An 11,291-nucleotide genomic window follows, 5' to 3' on the forward strand; every position below is an offset into this window, starting at 1 on the left:
TTCTTTATTTTTAGGTTTTCAAAAACTCTCTCTATTTTTATTTATGTTAAATATAACACTATTTGAAAATTAAAAAATATTAATGAATTAAGCTAAACAAAATATGTTGATTAGATTTATTTGTCTATACTTAATTTGATGAGAAAAATAATTTTTGATATGTTGTATAATCAATTAATGAATAATTGTTATTGTTTTTAAGTTAAGGGTTTAGTAATGATTTGATAAATTGAAAATGAGAATAAGTTGTTTAAAAAGTTTGAAAAATAAAAATATATTGTGCTAAAATGATTCATCTTCCATTATAATGTTTCAATATTCCATTTTTATCAAATGGAAAGTTCTTGTTTAACCTTGTCCAAAACTGATATTGTCATTCTTAACCATTTCTATAAAGAATGTCACAATCTCAACACTATAAAGAATTAATAGAAAAAGCATACAAAAGAAAAATAGACAATTGTTTTCTTGTTCTTACTACACCTTCTCAGTTGAGACAAGAAGAAGAAATTGAGGAGGATGATTCTATGTTTTTTATTAATTATCCAGAAAGTTCAATTTTTCCATTAGTTAGTCAAAAAGGGTCTCCTCTTCTTGCAAATATTGTACAATTTGATTAAGTTTATTTATGTGGTTCAGAGTTAATATCAATAATTTCTCTCTTAACTTTTCTAAACATTAATTATTTTCTGTTGTTCCCAATTTATTTTAATTTATTTTAAAAAATAAAACAATAATAACTCCCTTCATAGAAATTATTTATATCTTTTAAACAAGAATCTTTCTTTTTTTTGATTGAATATAACACTTGTTCTAATGAATTTAAAGAAGGAGCAATAACACATTTCTCTCAAATAAAACTCCATTTATAATGAATACAAATAATTAGGTTTACAACTTTAAGATGAATATAATAGATATTATTGGATTTACTCTCTTTATTATTAAAACAAACACAATCAAATTATCCTATCATAAATTCCATTATTTTTGATAAGTTTATTCATCAAGTCAACTCTAAAATATGATAACATTTAACTTAATAAAAAAATTGATACAGTTTATTGTTGTTTTCTATTGAAAGTAATAAAGAATGTTATAATAATAAATTGCTTCCCAAGCACTCTAAATCAATAAAACTTTTTTTTTAACCAAGTTAATGAACTACGTTTTATTACTACAAACAAAAATATACTAATTATCAATCTTTTAACTGTCATATATTTCTTTAACAATATAGTGGTAATAGTATTTATTAAAATGTAATACAAATAACACCAATAACAATAAAACATTCTTACCATTGTGTATCTACTGAATAAGAAATAATGACTTGAATAAATGTGATGACGTTTAGTGAAACATAAAAAGAACGACAAAACAAAATTATTTTAACTAAGATATATTCTATTTCCTTTTAAAAAGATTTCACTGTCATAATAACTTTCCTTGACGAATGTACATAATACTACTTTATAAAATATTTGGTTTTATTAACAGTTTTGACTTTTAGGATATTAAAGTGTGATTGAGTAAACTATTTCGATTAATAAAATTCAGTTACGTTGAACTAGAGAATACAAAAAAATTATTACAATACCTTCTCACAGGATTAAGGTCATAAAATTAATCTTAGTTTATGATTATACATAAATTTGATTAGTTTTATACAGACTAGTGATTTTACACCAATTATGAAATTATTAGAAATAGAGCCATGAAATTTTATTTTCATTCATTATCCTTTGCTGTCTTCCTTCAAACAATGGTAAATAAAAATAAACGCTGAAGAAGTGTATCAAATCAAAAAAAAATGAATACAAAAATTAAATCGTATATTTTATATTTAACAACTATGTTGAAATTAACTCAAAAGAAAACTCAATATATCATAACAAAATAGTAATAACAAAAACAAGAATGGCTCAATAAATAAAACTAGCTCAAATAAAGCTATCAAGACAAATAAAGAAATACTACACCAATAATCACAAAAATAATGAAAGAGAAAAAAATATCAAAAAAGATGTTTTAAGTATTTTCTAATTAGTTTTTCTATTTCATGTATATATCCCAAAATATATTCGAGATACCATTAAACAAGAAAAATAAATAATCCAAACCATAAGAGCAACTCACTATAGAGCAGTTGTCAATCCATCTTTAGCAGTGACCGTTATTAGTTTTGAATAATACATCTGAGCTATGTCTCATTGAAACAAATAGGAAGATAATAAAAAAGATATCTTTTTATTAAAAGGTTAACCCTTTATATAGAAAAGAAGGAGTTGCACTTTTATAAAATAATGATTTACTCTTAGAGCTTTTAAGAATAAGTAAATAAAAAGAGTTCATAACCACAATCAAAAAAAACAATAAAAAAAAGAATACTAGAAGAATTAAAATCCCTTTCAGATTATTCAGAATTATTTATGCATATTTGTTAAAACTCAGAAATAACTTTATTTATTTGTATTCTCATCAAAATCTAATTGTGAAACAAAGTATTAGATGAATAGTAATAGTTTATGTAACAATATAATAAAAATTGATAAGGGGGATATTTTTACCTAAAAGAGAAAAGTATCTCCAAAAAATGTAAAATTAATCAACAACACCCTCCTTCTTTTTTCTCTGGAGATGTTGTTTCAATGTTGATACTCCCTGATGGAGTATTGTTTACTTCTTTCATAGATTGTACAACTTTAGTGGCAATATCTAAGAAAGCAGTATCAACTTGAGCACCAGTCTTAGCAGATGTTTCATACAAAGGAATATTGCCATTATTCTCACACCATTGTTTTACATCAGAAACAGATACAGCACGTTTGGATGGGTCTTCATCCATTTTGTTGACTAAAACAACAAATGGGAAATCATTAGGATTAGTCACATTAGCACCGTTGAGGAACTCTTTTTTCCAAGTGTCAAGTGATTTGAAGGAAGCTTCGTTTGTGATATCTAAAACTAAAAGACAACAATCACTACCACGGTAAAATGCAGCACCAAAACTCATAAACTTTTCATGTCCAGCTAATTAATTAATCATAACTCTAATTTCAAATTACAAAAGTAATAAGAATGAAAAGACACAAACCAGTGTCCCAAATTTGAAGTGTAGTAGCAGTTCCATTAATTGTAACTTCCTTTGTAAGGAAATCAGCTCCAATAGTTGCTTTATATTGTGCGGTGAATGTCTTTTCAATGAACTGATTCATGAGAGAAGATTTTCCAACTCCTGAATCACCAATAAGAATCATTTTTAATAGAACTTTCTTGTGATTTTTATTTGACATGTCTTTCTCTTTTTATCAGTTCATTTTTTTTTAGTTCAGATTCGAGATTTTTCCCTTCATTCTTTTTGCTTAAAATATATTTGTGTAACACTAAATAACAAAATATTGTTATTTAATAAAACAAAAAAGATTAAAGCATAAATAAAAGATAATTGTCAGTAATAACTATTAGTTTTTATTATTTCAAAGGATAAGAATAATCACTTCTATAAAACAAGGTGATCAATGAACCTTATATATTAAATCAATGTAACAAAAATTAAATAATAAAAAGAATTTAATTATATTTTTCATCAATAAATCAATACACAGTGGTATAAAATAAAAATGAATATTTTAATTATATAAAATAAATTACATGACAATTTATTCTTTACATTATTACTACGTCTCTCATTATTTTGTTGAATAAAATAAGCATTAACAAATATGTGTACACAATAAATTTACTAACTTATATATTTTAAATTATGTTTCTTATCACTTTATTAAGTAAAAGACTATATATCAATTATTAGAATATTACTTTATCTAATTATTTAATCATATGGAATACTTCATTTATAATAGTTCTATTATAACGTTCATTTTCTATATATTTAAAAAAATAATGAATGAAACATTTATTTATTACATTAAATTTTATTTTACTTTTGCTAATTCCAGTCTTCTTATTTATTTTTAACCAATTTATTGATAATGTTATAACGAGTATTTTTATACATTCGTTTTATATTAAGTTTTATTCAACTTCTTCATGTGTATTTTATAGACATAGTTTATTTCTTTATTATTGAATTGACAAACTAAAATATCAATTATTATTAACTATTAAATCATTATTATATATTGTAAAAGTAATATCATTATTATGTTTATTTATTATAGAAGTTATTTTCATTATTATTTAGGTCCATCAATAAATTAGTATTTAAATAGTTGTGCATATTTCTTGTTAATAATTTGGTCATTGTCTTATTTTATTCTTTTATTCTATCATTTTTTTTATAAAAGATAACATTTTCACCATATTGTTAACAATATATGTTCTATATTACTAGTACTCTTAATGTCACCTAATTTTTGTTAATGTTTTAACTTCTTTTTTCATTTATTCTTTTCTAAAGTGTTAATTTTGTATTTATTCAATTACTTTTTGTTTCTAATTCATTTTGTTCTTCATTATTTATTTTGATATCGTTTATATATTTTTTGTATCTATTGTGAGATTTCTCTCAGCATGATAATATCTGTGTTATGTTTATTGAAACTGAACAAACGAAAAATATTGATTTCCCTCCATTTTTATGGTGATAACTCTTTATATAAAAACTATTTTATTAATGTCCACACTCGTAATCCTTAATTACAGTTATTCTTCTATATTAAAAACTTATCAGTTATATTAATTCCTTCTTTTGTGATATGTTTTGGGTAGTTATTTTATTAAAACACCTAAAAAAATATCGTCCTAAAGAGAAGGTAATAAAAATATAACAATAATAAAAACTAATATGACTTAATCATCATCCTTTTTCTTGTTAACGATCATGACTTTAGCGATGTTCATGAATAAGTCATAAACGTCTTCAAAGAGAATCCAAGAAAGAATGAATGGATCAATAACTCCTCCTTCAATTGACAAAATAATTTTATGAGTATCTATCATTAGACAAATGACTGATATGACTAACCCAAGTGAAAGAAGAAGATAAAGAGAAGTAAATCCCCAAGAAAATATGTAATAGATAGATAAAGGAATATATGCAAATAAAAAGAGGGTGGCTACAGAAATATATAACAATGTTAATTCTCTTGTGACAAGAGAAGCTAATGTAGCAGACACAAAAGTAAGAGCAGTAGCAAGAGCACAAAAAGTGATTTCACTATTGTCAAGTCCACGATAAGTACAATATGCACCAGCACCAAATCCGAGTCCAAGAGCACCAATAGAAATGAAATATGCTTTTAACTTTGGAGATTCAGTGCAAAACATAAAAAGCCCTGTGATAGTTCCAACTAAAGAAAGCAACCAACTAATACCAATATGGACAAATGTGTTTCCAAACAATCCAAGACCAAAGAGTATAAAACAACCAGATACAATAAAATATGTTTGAGATAAAATTTTTGAAGTTTTAGCGTCGATTCCCATTTAGACTAACTTTTTTAGATTAAGTTATTTTCTTCTTTTTAAATAATTTTGTATATTATCATTATTATATTTTTAATTATTTTGTGGTTAAAAACTTCTTTAAACTCAAACACTATTAAATAATGACTTTTACATAAAATTTTAATGAAATGATGTTAAAAAATATGCTTCAATACTAACACCAGATCACTTATTTCTTAATTTAAGTTTTTCATTTATTTTGATTTGTTTGTTTTGGTTAAAACTTATTTAAAAACTAATAAAGTATTTATTTTAAAATTTATTTTTTTAATTTATTTATATCTCTTTTTTTTTTTTCTTTTCCTTTAATTCTTGCTTTTCCAAAGTTACATTTATACTCTCGCTTAATTCCTCTTTATTATATTATTCTATTATGCCTTTCTTCTTTACATAGATTATTGACTAAAAAAATTACTTTGAATAGTATTATACCTTGTTATCATAAAATTATCAATATTAGTTATTATCATTTATCTATTTATTTTATGATAACCAAATATATTTTATATTTATTTTATTTTTTATTCAACTATTTAATCCTCTTTCTACGTTATTGATAAATCAAGTTTTTATCTTTTTATTTTTGGTTATTAATTCTACTAATTATAAGTCCTCTCTTGTTTAAGAGAAAGAACTCATTTATTTAATTCTTTTATTATTCATCAGTTTTTATCTTCTTAAATAGGTATATTCATTTAATTGAAAAATGGTGAGTTAAAGTTTTATCTTTTCTACAAAAAGTTATACCTCAAATATGTGTCAGTTTTTAATCTTTTCTATTTTTAGATTATACTAAAAATTTTAATATTTAATTTAAGATATTTAATTGTTTTATGTTTCATTTTCCCCTTGCTTCTTAAAGAAGATGAGGTATCACTTCTCAATAGAAGAAACTCAATTTGGTGGTTGTAGTTTTCCTTTTTTCATTTTCCGTTTGTTTGATGTTTTTAAAATTTGTAATAAAGGAGTAATATAAAGATAGAAATAGATAAAATATGAAAATTATATAATTATTTGATTTATAATTAGATTATTGTTATTATTTTATTTTGTTATTTGATAATTTGGATGATAATGAAATATGTTTATTTTATTCTTAATGAATTATTATTTTATTGATTTCTTGTAATCTTGTTCAACTTTTATGTTCATTTAAAATGATGAATATTCAATGTTTGATGTTAATAAGTTAAGTATTGATTTATTTATCTTTAATATTGAATATAATATATTTGATGTATTGGATGTTATTAAAAATAAGAAGAATACTTTATAAATATTTGTTATTCACTTCTCTTTCATTAACATGATTTATCAGTATATTCCATTTCTAAATAAACAAGATTCACAATAAAGAACATGGAATCTAAATAATAAATAAATAATAATACACAACACCACATAAACGTAGAAAATGAATGAAAAGAACAAGAAATAAAGAATAAAAAGAATATATTGTTTTATTTTTATTTTATAAATACAAAAACAAAAAAAAAAATAAAAAAAAAATAATAAAGAAAAGAATGAAAACTCCATTATTTCTTTTATAAAAATAAATTTATTATCATCTTAACATCTTTTCTATTTTTTATTTTATTCTATTAATACTAACTAGATGCTATTTCTCTTATTGTATAACTAAAATAAAATAGAATTTATAAAGAACACAGTTATTGTTAAAAGTACTGAGTAATTAATTACATGAAAATCTCTAATAGTATTAAATAAATGAAAACTTCTTTAATAAAAAAATTAAGAAAAAATCCATTAACTATCAATATACAAAATAATAAAGAGACAATATTAAAATACTATTTTTATTTTCAAGGAACGAATAAAAATAAATCTGAATTTATTTAAAAAATAAAGATTTTGAGTACTCATTTATTAATTTTAGTCATAAAATTTCAAAGTGAAATAAAACCAAGTTATTGTTTAAAGGAAGAATGTAAGAATAACTGCAACAACAGAAACAACCATAATAGAAACAGCTCCACATTGGTACGTACTTCCTTCAGCACAAGTATCACATTACCATAATTTAGTTTGTTCTTTTCTTTCACTGTTGTCACACCTATTATTTGGATAAGAATTTGAGTACATCCAACCATCTTCTTCTTCATACTTGCAATAGTCATTATCTTATTTGTAGCACTTGTCAGTAATATAATTTCTAAAACGTATCACGAAGAGAGCAATCCTTGTCATCTTCTTCATTTGCAAAGCCAATATGCTTTGGTGGATTTTTAATTTCAATACTACAACCATCAAAACCTTCACACATTGACTCTTTTATAATTTTATTATTTATATCAAAACTAACTACTTCTTTTGTTTCACTTCATGAACCGCTTTCGTAGTATTCCATTGTAATTGTATTTCCATCACAGGTAGTATAAACAGATGAACTTTCACCAACATAATAACATTTCTTAAATTCAACTTCAGAGAATGCAACAGATCTCCGTCATCATTTTTTAACATAAGCACTAATGACTTTGATAAGGCAACACCAATGAGTAAAGCAAAACAAAATATTTTCATTTGATTTATTATTTCTCAGTCTTCCCTTTAAATATATTTATTTTTCGTAATGCAATAAACCACTTTTATATATTTTAATTTATTTCTCTTTAATACTTTTATTTATCTTCTTTCTTTTCTCTTTTTCATAAAAAACAAAGAAACTGAATTTAGTAGATAAAAATTTTATCTATTATTCTTCATTGTTTAAAAATTGTATTGATATTAAATATGATTTGTGTTCAATTTGTTCTTCTAATTTCATCATAAATTGTGAATAATTGATTTATTTTTATTCAACTTGTTCCAATTATAAATTTTTAGATTATTAGTTAAAATAAATATCTAATATTTTAACAGAAACTTCTAAAATTATTCTTTTTTTTAAAAAATCAAAAACTGATGCTATTTTTATTATTATTTCTAATGAATTATTTCAATACTATAACTATTTTTTTTTCATTTTATTTTTTTAAAAACAAATCTAATTTTTCCACTTTTTATTTAATATTATTATTTTTGGTTTATCTGGACTATTTTTTTCATCCTCTTATATTCTTTTAAAGTTCAATATTTTAATTTTTTCACTACCATTCAAAAACTAGTTCAGTTAGAGTTTAATCATTCATAATGTATTTTTTGATGTTCATTATTTTTCTTTATTAAAATTTTCTGTAACACTCTTTTTTTGTTTTCACTACTTTAATGGTTGGACTGAAGTTTATTTAAATACTATTCAATATCCAGTCCATGCTATTTTTAAAACTAAAAATATTCATATTATTAAGTTTTTGTCTATGCATATCCTTAACTCTATACACTATTCTAGTACTTCTGTTTTTATCAAACCCTTCACAAACTATAGAACAGTATCACCTTTCTTCTCTTTTTTATTTTCAAAAAATGCTAAGACTGACTTTTATCAAAAAGAAAGAAAATAACAAATCAACGATATTTAATTTATTTTGAGTTTGTTCAAAAGAGAAAAATAAATGAATAAACTAAAAATTATAAAGTACTTTGAATATTTACAATATATTCATATTCAATGTTTATAAAAAAAATTCTAATAACACAACTAGGAATGAAAACTTTTGTAATTAAATTTTTTAATACAAACATCCACTATCAGTTAAAACTGGTTCTTTCTCAAAAATAATATCATTTCCACAAGTCTCTTGTTTTGTAGCACCTGATGGGCAAGTAATAAATTGTGGATTAGCTTTTGTAGAAGTAGTAACCATAGTACATGCTCTTAATTCACTAAGATACTTACCACTACAAGTGAAATAAACAGCTCCTTCAACTCCAAGTTCTTTAGCAGCTAATTCTTTTAACCATGATTTTTTATATGAAGTTTTTCCATCAGCAACAACTCCTGCAGCTTTGAAAACTTTCCAGAAATCATGATCATTTAACATTTTAATAGCTGTCATAGCATAATCTTTTGGTCCAGTTGCTCCATTATAAACATCACTTACACATGTTCCATGTTTATCATATTCATAATTAAAGAATTTGCATTTTGAAAGAGAAGCCCAATTGTATGATAATGCTTCCATAAATTCTGGATCATTTTCAATCATTTTAGAAACTTGGGCATCAGTGTATGGTGATTTACAACATGATGGATATCCACTAACAAAGTTTGGCCACCATCCATGAAGAGTAAATCCTGGTTTAAGAGCCATAGTAGTTTTTGGTAAATCACAACATTTACTATGACAGAATTGTCCAGGCCAAGTTTCAACTAAGAGAAGATAATCATATGAAACAGCACAATTATTTGATGAACACATAGCAAAATCTTTATGAGAACATTTAGCGTTAACTAAAGCAAGAAGTAATAAGCACAATGAAATCATAAAATTGATATAAACAGTTAACGTTATTTAGTTTAAATATTTAAACGAAAAATTCGATAACATTCATTTTATTAAAACAGAAATAATTCGTATTTTCTTTCCCCTTCTTTTCTTCTGTATTTTTGTAAAGTTACTTTTGTTACTTTTCTTTTTCATTTGATTTTTCTTGTATTTTTCCTTGTTTTATATTTTTTGTTTTAAGAATAAAATTTTTGTTTTTAAAAACAAATAATTCATCTACATAATAAATTCTTATTTACAATCTAGGAAAAGAGCATTGATGAATCAAGAAGAAAAGAAACCTTTCAAGACAAGAGAAGATGAACGAGATAAGATTTATAGAGAGAAACAACGATTTGGTGATCCGATGAGACAATTGTTTAAAAAAAGAAAAGAAAAAGAAATAAAGAAAGGAATTGAAGAAAAAGCACAAGAAATGAATGAGATAAAGGAGGGGAAGAAAGAAAATAGTACAAAGCAAAGACCAAAGTACCAAGGGAAATTTCCACAAAATAGGTTTGGAATTGCACCAGATTATAAGTGGGATGGGGTTGATAGAGGGAATGGGTTTGAAAAGAAATATTTTGCAGAAGTGAACAAGAAAATTATTCAAAAGAGAAAAGAAGATTTTAATGATGTTGTAGATTGGTGAGTAAAGGTTTTAATTAAGAAATAATAAAAAAGAATAATTTTTGTTATTTTTTTGAATAGAAATACCATAATAATAAATTAAGAAATAATAAAATTCAATTGAAAGAATGAGAAAGAAGAAAAATAGGTCAAGAGAAACGTGTTAGTTGAATTGATAGCAATTTACCTGTCAAAATTTCTCGAGAATAAAAAAGTATTTTAAAGGAATAGAGAAAAGAATAATATGATTGTATTCTATAAGTACTTTAAAATAATAAATATTTTAATATTCATTTTAATATTTAATTTAAATTAAAAAAAAAAGAAAGAAAAGAAAAAAAAAGGAAATAAAAATTGTGTTTAATTAAAACAAAATTCATAGATTCTTTCGATAAGTGAGATTACCAATATGGACACCATCCTTGATATGATTGACTAAGATTTTCATTTGAGGTTGCTTCTCTAATCAATCTATCTACTTGATCATGAACATTTAATTCTTCATTTCCAAAATCTTTTCCAGTTAATTTTTCTAATACTCTTCTCATTACAGAAACAGCTTTAGATTTCATGACATAATTTTCACCTTGATTTTCTTTATTCATTTTATCATCGTCATCATCAACATCCTTACCACCAAGTAATCTAACAATTAAAGGATCATATACAAATGCTTCTAAAACAGCCATTAAACTATCTTTATTTTCTCTTAAAACTGTCATAACATTTTCACAAGTAATTCTAAAAGTACCTTCTACACCACTAACATCCATAGCATTAACAATCATTCTAGTTAATCTA

At 23.5% G+C, this 11,291-nt stretch overlaps 6 protein-coding genes across 6 annotated transcripts in view, besides 26 other annotated features; 1 reads left to right on the forward strand and 5 right to left on the reverse strand.

Annotated features, from left to right (window-relative positions):
* EDI_260800 (uncharacterized protein) overlaps positions 1-387 on the reverse strand; it is a gene marked incomplete at both ends in the record, with an annotated part of 1,258 nt that extends 871 nt beyond the window's left edge. The window contains 3 exons of the mRNA XM_001738121.1: positions 27-58; positions 99-124; positions 385-387. Coding sequence (XP_001738173.1) covers positions 27-58; positions 99-124; positions 385-387 — 61 coding nt within the window. The remainder of the gene's footprint in view (positions 1-26; positions 59-98; positions 125-384) is intronic.
* Positions 33-84: a sequence feature (AT_rich).
* A 313-nt stretch (positions 388-700) lies between the features above and the next one.
* Positions 701-740: a sequence feature (AT_rich).
* Positions 741-2,608: 1,868 nt separating this feature from the next.
* Positions 2,609-3,296, reverse strand: EDI_260810 (GTP-binding protein yptV5, putative; the record flags this gene model as incomplete). The annotated part of the gene is made up of 2 exons (XM_001738122.1): positions 2,609-3,033; positions 3,098-3,296. 2 exons carry the CDS (start codon positions 3,294-3,296, stop codon positions 2,609-2,611), a joined length of 624 nt encoding a protein of 207 aa, XP_001738174.1.
* Positions 3,297-3,528: 232 nt separating this feature from the next.
* Positions 3,529-3,587: a sequence feature (AT_rich).
* A 24-nt stretch (positions 3,588-3,611) lies between these two features.
* Positions 3,612-3,653: a sequence feature (AT_rich).
* Positions 3,654-3,888: 235 nt separating this feature from the next.
* Positions 3,889-3,946: a sequence feature (AT_rich).
* Positions 3,947-4,113: 167 nt separating this feature from the next.
* Positions 4,114-4,204: a microsatellite.
* A 174-nt stretch (positions 4,205-4,378) lies between these two features.
* Positions 4,379-4,519: a microsatellite.
* A 296-nt stretch (positions 4,520-4,815) lies between these two features.
* On the reverse strand, positions 4,816-5,451 carry EDI_260820 (uncharacterized protein; the record flags this gene model as incomplete). Its single annotated transcript, XM_001738123.1, has 1 exon — positions 4,816-5,451. The coding sequence occupies one exon, from the start codon at positions 5,449-5,451 to the stop codon at positions 4,816-4,818; it is 636 nt and encodes a 211-aa protein (XP_001738175.1).
* A 35-nt stretch (positions 5,452-5,486) lies between these two features.
* Positions 5,487-5,534: a sequence feature (AT_rich).
* A 196-nt stretch (positions 5,535-5,730) lies between these two features.
* Positions 5,731-5,792: a microsatellite.
* A 121-nt stretch (positions 5,793-5,913) lies between these two features.
* Positions 5,914-5,998: a sequence feature (AT_rich).
* A 251-nt stretch (positions 5,999-6,249) lies between these two features.
* Positions 6,250-6,300: a sequence feature (AT_rich).
* Positions 6,301-6,460: 160 nt separating this feature from the next.
* Positions 6,461-6,589: a sequence feature (AT_rich).
* Positions 6,590-6,671: 82 nt separating this feature from the next.
* Positions 6,672-6,706: a sequence feature (AT_rich).
* Positions 6,707-6,839: 133 nt separating this feature from the next.
* Positions 6,840-6,862: a sequence feature (AT_rich).
* A 42-nt stretch (positions 6,863-6,904) lies between these two features.
* Positions 6,905-6,952: a sequence feature (AT_rich).
* Position 6,953: 1 nt separating this feature from the next.
* Positions 6,954-6,996: a microsatellite.
* Positions 6,997-7,006: 10 nt separating this feature from the next.
* Positions 7,007-7,037: a sequence feature (AT_rich).
* Positions 7,038-7,305: 268 nt separating this feature from the next.
* Positions 7,306-7,340: a sequence feature (AT_rich).
* A 422-nt stretch (positions 7,341-7,762) lies between these two features.
* Positions 7,763-7,785: a sequence feature (AT_rich).
* A 294-nt stretch (positions 7,786-8,079) lies between these two features.
* Positions 8,080-8,101: a sequence feature (AT_rich).
* A 202-nt stretch (positions 8,102-8,303) lies between these two features.
* Positions 8,304-8,516: a sequence feature (AT_rich).
* Positions 8,517-9,104: 588 nt separating this feature from the next.
* Positions 9,105-9,860, reverse strand: EDI_260830 (ribonuclease 2 precursor, putative; the record flags this gene model as incomplete). The annotated part of the gene is made up of 1 exon (XM_001738124.1): positions 9,105-9,860. The coding sequence occupies one exon, from the start codon at positions 9,858-9,860 to the stop codon at positions 9,105-9,107; it is 756 nt and encodes a 251-aa protein (XP_001738176.1).
* A 92-nt stretch (positions 9,861-9,952) lies between these two features.
* Positions 9,953-10,059: a microsatellite.
* An 81-nt stretch (positions 10,060-10,140) lies between these two features.
* EDI_260840 (uncharacterized protein) lies at positions 10,141-10,512 on the forward strand (the record flags this gene model as incomplete). The annotated part of the gene is made up of 1 exon (XM_001738125.1): positions 10,141-10,512. The coding sequence occupies one exon, from the start codon at positions 10,141-10,143 to the stop codon at positions 10,510-10,512; it is 372 nt and encodes a 123-aa protein (XP_001738177.1).
* Positions 10,243-10,328: a microsatellite.
* Positions 10,513-10,519: 7 nt separating the features above from the next.
* Positions 10,520-10,607: a sequence feature (AT_rich).
* Positions 10,608-10,755: 148 nt separating this feature from the next.
* Positions 10,756-10,804: a sequence feature (AT_rich).
* Positions 10,805-10,844: a microsatellite.
* A 47-nt stretch (positions 10,845-10,891) lies between these two features.
* On the reverse strand, positions 10,892-11,278 carry EDI_260850 (fkbp-rapamycin associated protein, putative; the record flags this gene model as incomplete). The annotated part of the gene is made up of 1 exon (XM_001738126.1): positions 10,892-11,278. The coding sequence occupies one exon, from the start codon at positions 11,276-11,278 to the stop codon at positions 10,892-10,894; it is 387 nt and encodes a 128-aa protein (XP_001738178.1).
* Between the last annotated feature and the right edge of the window lie 13 nt (positions 11,279-11,291).

The sequence above is a fragment of the Entamoeba dispar genome, genomic scaffold (genome assembly GCF_000209125.1).
Source record: "Entamoeba dispar SAW760 scf_1105229461103 genomic scaffold, whole genome shotgun sequence".
In the NCBI taxonomy this organism is placed as follows: Eukaryota; Evosea; order Mastigamoebida; family Endamoebidae; genus Entamoeba; species Entamoeba dispar.